The sequence below is a fragment of the Ictalurus furcatus genome, chromosome 9 (assembly GCF_023375685.1).
Source record: "Ictalurus furcatus strain D&B chromosome 9, Billie_1.0, whole genome shotgun sequence".
Taxonomy (NCBI): domain Eukaryota; kingdom Metazoa; phylum Chordata; class Actinopteri; order Siluriformes; family Ictaluridae; genus Ictalurus; species Ictalurus furcatus.
In genome coordinates, this window is record NC_071263.1 from 30481206 (window position 1) to 30491034 (window position 9829).

General features: G+C 39.9%; 1 protein-coding gene across 1 annotated transcript in view; it reads right to left on the minus strand.

Annotated features, from left to right (window-relative positions):
- Nucleotides 1–3762: 3762 nt before the first annotated feature.
- Nucleotides 3763–9829, minus strand: part of sgms1a (sphingomyelin synthase 1a) — a 16459-nt gene continuing 10392 nt past the window's right edge. The window contains exons 3-6 of the mRNA XM_053633100.1: nucleotides 9303–9420; nucleotides 7654–7807; nucleotides 7316–7482; nucleotides 3763–6729 (exon numbers count right to left, since the gene is read on the minus strand). Of these exons, the coding sequence (XP_053489075.1) occupies nucleotides 6547–6729; nucleotides 7316–7482; nucleotides 7654–7807; nucleotides 9303–9420 (622 nt within the window). The 3' untranslated portion in view covers nucleotides 3763–6546. The remainder of the gene's footprint in view (nucleotides 6730–7315; nucleotides 7483–7653; nucleotides 7808–9302; nucleotides 9421–9829) is intronic.

The following is a 9829-nucleotide window of genomic DNA, read 5'->3' on the forward strand; positions in this document are numbered from 1 at the left end:
GTGTTTCTGCCGCCCCGCCTTGCAGCCATGTGCTTTCAAGCTGTCCAAAACACCCGCGGTACTGAACGGACAGCTCGCTTCAGCACCTCGAGTGTTTTGGACAGCTTGAAGTCAGCAGCAGTCGTGCGAGGAGCGTATCACTTTTTGTGCGCATGGGCTGCATGCTTGCCGTCACAGTGCCCCCCCCCCCCCCCCCCCCCAGGCCTTCCGTTCAAAGGGTATGCTGATGATGGGGAGAGGAATGAGGGGGGCCAGTGCTAGCTTCTGTGGTTCGGTTAGTTGACACTGGGGGCACCTTCTACAGAACGCTTGGACCTCGGCGTGTATGCCGGGCCACAGGAATCAGTCCTTCAGCTTCTCCAGGGTGTTCCGGGCCCCCAGGTGGCCCCCCAGCGGGTGTGAGTGGGCCAGGTGCATTTGGAGCTGAGTCCTGGACTGTGGGACAACAAGGAGGTTGCAAAGTTGCCCCCAACGGTCGGTCCAGAAGTAGAGTAGCTCCCCTTTCACCAGGAAGTATGTGGCGGGTAGGTGCTGCCCAGGGCTCTGGTTGACCTGCTCTATCTGCCACACCTGGTCCCAACAGTGTTTTAAGCGGGCATTCTCCTTCTGCTCACACCCAAAATTTCCAGACAAGAAGGGGTCAATCCCTGGCAGCGGTTGAGACCCCAACTCTGGCCATGGGAACTTATCGGATATCCCCTGGAGGGTTCGGCCTAGGACAGTGGGCCGGGCCAGGGCAAGGATTTTTATTTTATTTTTTAATAACTAACATCTAGAGTGTTTTTATATAGCGGATGTCAGCATTAATCCAATAAGCCATACAAATCTTCATAGTCTGAGTTTCCTTTAAATACCTCGCACTGCCACACATGGTCCTGACAGCACATTGTTTAAAGGAGTCATGTGATGCTTTTCAAAAATTTATTATTTTGTTTATTTGATGTAATTGAATAGGTTAATATGCTTTAATGTTCAAAAAACACATTATTTGTCACATATTGTACATTATTGAAGTGCTTCTATTCCCACACTGCCTGAAACACTCCAACTGAGTTCCGGTTTCTCCAAAGCCCCTCCTTCCGAAAAGCCCAGAGTGCTCTGACCCATTGCGTTGTGATTGGCCAAAAACGTGTGTTGACAATGTAACACCCCTTATCATAATGCCAAGCTTCAGCTTCCAAGGCTTCTAAAGCAATTCTAAGCTTCTACGCAACACAGTTAATAATGTCGTCTGTTTTACCGAGTCAGTTCGAGCCTGAGTCAGATTCAGAAAATGCAGATGATCGAGCAGATCAATCGGAACCAACTTTGCAAGCACAACTTGAGCAGAACATTTCACAGCAGTAAGTTTTTATTTTGTAACTCTCTTCCCACAGCTGAATATCAAAACTACTTCAACACAATAACATTAGCTAGCACATGAGCAGAGGTCTACAACTGAGCCCTGGGCCACAACACAAAACTCTGCATTTGAACAGTTAATACTTCATAAAATAATCAAACATACTTACAGGTTCTGATTCAGAAGCGCAACATTGTCCAAGCAAAGTCGGAATCACCCCCATTTTTCAGGAGTAGCCTTCGTGTATAGCCTGCCTTGTACTTCTATCGAGGAGTTTTAGGCGGGTCTGGAGCAGTGTTCTCTGTTAGAATAAATCCCTTTGTGGGAGACTATGAGCTTTGTAACTTTGCAGATGTTACACATGCACAAATGGATACATTACACACTAAAGGAAAAGGAAAACATTAGAACGCATCATGTGACCCCTTTAAACTGGTGTTGATGTCTGTAATGTGAGAGAGATGGCCATGTCTTCTGCAGAGAACTTCAAGTTGTGCTTTAGTGTCCTCTGTAGCCTTTAATGCTGGATGAAAGCAAGAAAAGTTAGTAGCTCATAAATATAGTTTAGACTTAATGCTACGTTTATTTTATTTGTCTTGATTTGAAGTCTACTGCAGCATCCGTGACAACACGTGATTCTTACATGTGATTCGTTTATTTTCATGATTCATTTATTTTTGCTTGTATTTCCTCATTTGTAAGTTGCTTTGGATAAAAGCGTCTGTTAAATGAATAAATGTAAATGTGATTCTTACACATGATTCGTTCATTTTTAAATGTGATTCTTACAAAACAAAAAAATTCATGTGATTCTTAAGAATGATTCATTTATTTTCATGATTCATTTATTTTCCTATGATTCATTTTCATGTGATTCCTACATATTTTTCACATGTAACACGTCACGTGTCACAGTTTTGTGTGTGTGTGTGTGTGTGTGTGTGTGTGATTTATTTATTTATTTTCACGTTTTTTGTTTGATTAATTTGAATGTGTTTTTATTTCTCAGGTGTGATTTTCTGACAATAATTCTCTCACACATATTTACATGATGATTACTTGAGTTCACACGTGCAGCTTCAGGGCAGAAACATGGTGAAATGCACAGTCACGTCTGTCACGTCACGTTTATGACCTTTTGCTGCCATCTAGTGGTGTACAAAATAATATTTCATAAAAGGAACGTCACCCGAAAGAAATGAAATCAGACTGTTAATGCTGTTACAAAACGTACTGATTCTGTGTACAAATTCTGTGAATGTTAATGGTTTTAGAAACACAGCCACCCTATCAGGAGTGGAAAAAAGAAAAAAAATGAAGGAATGACGCAAACAAGAACGTTTAAATAATTCTGTTTCTGAAACATAGCTATTAAACCTGTGATAAAAATCAAGAAACTAAATAAATTCAGTTTGTAACTTCATGCAAGTGAAATTTATTAATTTTATTATATACTATATATATATTTAACTTACTCAGATAAAAATAAATATCTTGTGCAATTCTGAGGAAACTTAAGAAAGAAGTTTTTAAAAGGAAAAGAAATATAAAAAGGAAATGTAAATCCCAAGTCTCACAGCTGTATAAAAATAAATATTTTATACAATCCACTGTATAGAATATATTTACATGTTCAGCAAATCTAAAGGTTTCACTGAACTCAGCTGTTCATTACAGTTCCACAGTGAGAGTCTCCCCCTAGTGGCCAAGTAATCTTACTGCATTAAATTACTGTATTACATTCCGGTCCAGATTTAATCGAAAACCCCGCCCCTAAACAGCATGTGACCAATCGTAGCGCAACACCTGTAACACGAAGTGAACTACTGGGATAAAAATGAAATGGATTACAAACAAAAACTGTCAAAAATCACTCTAGCACTACTATCGAACAATTTTATGAGAAATTATTTGGATTTGAATTTTATCTTTAAATCTTTTTTGTTTGTAGGATGTATTAAAATCACATACCAGCCTTTGATGTTAAACTAAATCAAGTTTAATTTTAATTATTTGAGCTCACGTTTAAAATAATGAGATACAAAATTCTAATTCAGTTAAAAAAAAAAAAAATCAGATCCGCCAGGGGGCGCTTAAACAAATTTATTAATTTATGTACTAAATGTCGACTTTATTATATCGTTATTTAACAACAACTTGGCAACCGCGTGTAAATCGTATTAATATTAATGCAAAAAAGAAAACAATTCCAAATTTAACCGTAAATCAATGTTACCTAAATTAAGACAGTTTATTTTAATGGACATGATTTTAAAGTCACAAACACATTAATTATATACATTTTTAAAAATCCACACTTCATTAAATAAATATTTACTTTAAAAAAATTATTTAAGTGATTTTTTTAATTTTTAAAATGAAGTGCAAAACGAAGACAGCCAATAAAACAACCACCAAAATGCAGAATAAAAGATTTTAATCAAGCTCCGCCCCTTGAGTCGTTCATGTTATAATCATTTATCATAACACACAAACAAGTGAACATCGACAGCAAGGGAAAAATAATTACTTACACAAGATTCTGATTCACATGAAACATGAAAAAAAAAAGAAGAAGAAGAAAAATGAACACTCATTTAACACAGAAAAGAATCAGTAAGTTTGATTGGCAGTTATAACGGATCGGGTGATTTTAAATTCTCGGTAATTTTGTGATCAAACTGAGGAATTAATTCTAGTTAATATTTTTACAAAGAAAAAAAAAAGATAAAGCAGCATTTAGCATGTAGTTGGTATTTAGGATGTGGTGGTGTTAAGAATTTTACAGTCACTCTCTTCTGCCGTCAGAATCTCTGGAGTTCGGTGTGAAATAGAACAGTATAAAAATGTTGTGTGTTAAATTTCGTGATGTTTAGTATTACTGATTATCAGCACAGGCCTGACAGAGTTGTTGTTGCCACAGCAACTGAACTTCAGCCCGGACTCGAAGCATGCTAGCAACAGAGCTACGTTTACAGACGATCGAGACGACACACTGTTTTTGGAATAAAGGATTTTGAGGAGATTGGATTAGGATTCGTTATAAAGTGCTTCATTTCTTCAAAGCTGTTCAGTAAATATTTTACTTTTACATTCATGTTATTATAATAATGCTCTGTGTGTGTGTGTGTGTGTGTGTGTGTGTGTGTGAGATACTCTAATGCACACACTGGGGTATTGAAGTTACAGCAGGGTGCTGTACTGCTCTCAGCCACTGAACACTGTACTGGTATAGCAATAGAATTGTGGTTGTTTTAGGAACACACACACACACACACACACACACACACACACACACACCTTATCGTGGATTTAGAATTTTTAATTCAATAATAAATTAGAAAATATTTTGTTTTTCTCTCTATACACATTCTGGTCATGTGATATAAAATTACTTTTGAATTATTATTTATATTATGCCATCTGTTTAAATATGCTAATTTATAACCTCGTTAACATACTACATTAGAGTGTCTATTCTGTCCGCCATTTTGTACAAATTTGTGCAAACCGACCCGGTCTCTTACGGAGCCTCAGTAAGCAGTAAAGTCGCGCGATACGACACAAAACACCGCGTCACGAGACTCGGTCATGTTTTCATGACGGTATTTCGTTTTGCGACGGTTTTCGTTTTAGGCGTCCGCATATATAAACCTGTACGTCACTATGATTTTTTTTTTTTTTTTTAGTGTTTAAAATGAATTTAACGAATAAGTTAAAGAAGAAACAGGTGGAGAACTGAAGGCGGTGGAGGACTGGAGTACTGACGTCACGCTGGACGTCGTAGCATCGCCGAAGTCGTTTAATCAGAACCGTATCGCTCAGCTACGGTGGCCTGTACGCGCAGAACACTAACAAACCAAATCCGCCAATCAGAAACACACACATTAACGGAAAGGGGCGGTGCTCAGCGAACATCACGCGCTCTTGTACTCGTTTCCTCACGTGAACATGAATAAAATCTAACCACACTTTTATTCGTGTTTATTTTCGTCAGTGGTACACCGATGTTCTTTCAGATACGCTTAAGGAGAGACACACTTCAGGGTAGGGCTGGGCGATAGGACGAAAATATCATCGCGATACTTGAGGACTTTTCTACAATACACGATATATAATTCAGCTAACATACTGTCTGCAAAACTGTAGTACAATAACCAAAAATCCATTAAACTGAGTTTGACAATACTTCTCTTTAGAAAGACAGAGCTGTTGCTATAGAAACGATAACGTATTAGAACGAGCGCGTTAATATAAACCTGCGCTAGTGTCAGCGCTAGCTGCTGTTATAGAAAACTAATCAACACCTTCTGACCAATCAGGATCCAGAACAGCGCTGTGGCGTATAAAGGAAGCCGCGTTGTTCGGAATAGCAGAAGAAACTTCACATCAATATAACAGTGCGATGCAGCGTCCAATCAGCGACGAAGCAGCGTGTATTTGTTCAATAAGTCCCGCCCCTTTCCATTCCGAGTTAACACTTCCAGGCCACCGTCCTCATCTCTAATACACTGTATGCGTCAATATTATTAGCCCAGAACAACAAAAAAAACCCCAAAAAAACTGAACGCTTCTGAAAGAAAAAAAATCAAAAAATCTCTTTGGATGATCAGGTGAAGCGAACTTGACCTTTAACCTACATTCAAACGATTTGGTCACAAGACAGATAAACATCCAGCGCTCAAGCTGAATTTACAGACTCGCTGACACGCTAACAGCCGTGAGAAACCGTGCGGCGTAGGATCGCTGAGGAGGAAGGCACTGGAAAAATCTCAAATCTCCCGTTAAGACGCTCCAGCATTCAGGAAGAATACAAATCTAAAAAACATCCAATACTTTTGTTTTGTTTTTTTTTTACTTTGGGAAAATAAATCTGCCAAAGTCTTTAGAAAAAAGTCTCCTACGCGATGATTAATACGATTACAACGTACTTATAAAAAATATCCCGAACAAAATCTTCAGATACTATTTGGTGGTTGTTTACTCTTAATGTTTATATGTTGATATATCGACGTATAGATGAGGATCTCGGCAGCGGTGTGGATATTAAAACTGGTTTCTTGGCGCTACGTCGTCTTTTCAGGGACGTTTACTGTTTAAAAAACTTTTTCTGAAAGAAGGAAAATCCACATCACAGTGTTGAGCCCAGGCTGCAGGGGCTGATGGGAAACGAGTCTCTGTCACTTTCTTTCCCGTCCCCGAGGTTAGAGCGAGTCCACACGGCTGTACTTCACCCGGCCCCCCGGAGACAGTCGGCATGGCAACTGGAGCCACGGCACCTGGTAGTGGCGAGGGACGACGCCCTGGACGTTTCGCTCGAAGTAGCTGAAGAGACGAAACCACCAGACGCGAGAAAACGCGTTAATCTGCGAGTGCTGCTTCAGACACTGAGAGAGAGAACAAATATTCATGACTTTATTTATTTGTCACAATTCATGTGTACTTACTGTTATTTTTATTTATTACTGATTACTGACACTGATTTATTTATCTATTATTTCTTCATTTGTTTATTAATTTAGTAATAAAAATGAAATCCATTCATTTATTAGTGAATAAAAATGATTACATTTGTTAAAAGATGTTTAGGTGGTTGCTATGGTATTACTGGTGGTTATTATGCTATTCAGTGACTGAAAGTGTGTTGCTAAGTGGTTGGTATGTTTTCTTAGGTGGTTGCTATGTTATCGTAATAGCATTGTACATGGTTGCTAGGGTGTTACTGTGTGGTTGTGAAGATGTTGCTAGGCTGTTGCTAGGTATCTGCAATGTTATTGTAAGTGGTTGCTATGGTGCTGTAGGATGTTAACCCAGAGATGTAAATAAGAGAAAAGTGGAGTATGACATGAGGACCAGGATTATATATTATAAGTCTCTGTGTTTATCTGTGTGTGTCCATCATCGTTAGTCCCGCCCTCCCGGTCTCACTCTCTGATTGGGCAGCTGAGTCACTGTCACTCAGGCCACACCCACCTGCTGATTGGCCAGAGTGTGGTACCACCAGAAGAGGCGTGTGGTGATGAAGTACGCCACCACCACGTCCACCGTGTAGTGATCGTGAGCCAAGAGGATGCAGAAAATCCCACTGACACTCAGACCGAGACACGCCCAGTGATAGAGCCAGAACCTCCGCGTAGAATCTACACACACACACACACACACACACACACACACACACACACACACACACAGTTCAGAACACTAACAAAAGCCAAATAGAAAGTGGCTGTAAAGACAAATATTGCCACCAGATGGCACAATTGATGTGTGTGTGTGTGTGTGTGTGTGTGTGTGTGTGTGTGTACACTCACACTCTTTAATAAACAGGTAGGTTAGCGTTAGCATGACGGTGTGTCCGCTGTACAGGTAATCACCACACAGGGAGTGAGAGCCCGTGATGGACAAACCGCCGCCCGAGATCATCTTCATAATGCGCCTGAACTGAGCCTCCCAGGCACCGAACAACTGTAACACACACACACACACACACACACACACACACACACACGTACACACACACAACCACATATACACACACGGACACACGCACACACACCACAAGAATGTAGAAACACATGTAGTGAGACATTTCACTTCCTTGTTAACAAAATACCACTGCAATCAGTGTGTCTTCAAATCCTGACAGAACAAATGAAAATATGTTTGGATTTCACACTCACACACACACACTCACATACACACACACACTCACATACACATACACACACTCACACACACTCACATACACATACACACACTCACACACACTCACATACACATACACACACTCACACACACACAGTCACATGTTGCACATTTTATTGCTGGTGCTGTTCCCCACACCAGACTAAAGATATAATACAATTTAAAAAAGGAAATAAAAATAAAAGGTACAAGGAAGAGAAAGAAAGGAAATGGAAGGATCAAATAAAAACAGAGTAAGAAAGAAAAGAAAAATGAAAGATTAAATGAGAGGGGGAAAGGAAATGTAAAGGGGAAAATGTCCAATAAAAAAGAAAGAAAAATAAGCAAACACAGAGGGAAAAAGCGTCATTTTAAAAGCGTAAAGAAAAAGAAATGAACTAAAAAGAAAAGGAAAATAAGGGGAAAAGATCCGTTTTTCTTTCTTTTTTGTAGATGTAGCTGTAGACGGCATCACTTCTGCAGTGTAATTTAATTTAAAAAGCTCTTTTTACTTTCTGAGTTGTTGAGTGATGATTCGCGAGTCACGACTCTCGGCCGAGTGAACGACTCGGCACCACAAGATCCGTCTGGTCTTTATTTAAGGTTCGATTCACCGAACCGTTTCAGCCACACCAAGACTAAATAATCACCTGTCGAAGTATCGCACTGTCCGGTCTCAGAGTAAAGCGCTAACGAGTCGTCTGGATGTTCGACTCTTCTTAGTGAATTGAGTCAAATGATATGATTCACTGAAATTCTCCTCACCGTCTTACGGATCAGCGAAAACACGACCGGTTTATAAAGTCACAACGCTGAAATTTTTATACATTCACATTCTCTCTCTCTCTCTCACACACACACACACACACAGAGATTTATTTTCAGAAACTTTTAAATAATAAGCCTCTAAACTCAGTTTTTTGGGGGTTTTTTATTTTTACTAAAAGCCACACTTGCTAAAAGTGAACCTGCAAATGCACAGGAGTTCAAACACCAAGAAGTCAAGCCAGATGAACCCACTTCCTTTTAGAAACCCAAATTATTTCAATCTCCACTGCACACAGGATTAGAACTACACATGCACACACACACACACACACACACACACGCACGCACACACTATTTATAAATTCCCTTTAAAGTGACAGTTTGGCCAAAAATAAAATATAGCTCATGCAAAATGTAGTCGATCATCCAGGTTGTGTTGAGTATAAAATGTGTGTAGCTGTCTGTGTGTGTCTGTGTGTGTGTGTGTGTGTGTGTGTGTGTGTGTTACCTTGGGCGCGCATTTAAAGTGCATGCCCGGCACAGGTAAGGTGGTGATGTACATGGTCACGCACCGGTACAGGTACAGCGTTCCGACGATAAAGAAGAAACGGCGACCAACGATGGACCTGAACACACACACACACACACACACACACACACACACACACGAAAAGAGGATGCAAAATCAGATTAATGGTTCTGCTAGTGTGTCTGAAACCCGCAGTTCATGCAGACGAGCAGGACCGACCTCGTTAACCTCGTTAACCTCAGTGACCTCAGGTTCACGTGATACACACGCTCAGCGCTTCAACTACAATCCTTGTTTTTATTTACTTTATCTACTACCTAGCAACAGCCTAGCAACCACCTGGAACACCATAGCAACCACCTAAGACATCATTACGAGCACCAATAACACCCAGAAACTGTACGATACCATAGCAATAACATCACAGACTTTAACACAAGTCAAACTTAAACAAAATCAAAAAACACAAAAAAGGGTGAAACTGGTTTCATCTCACGGCTAGTACA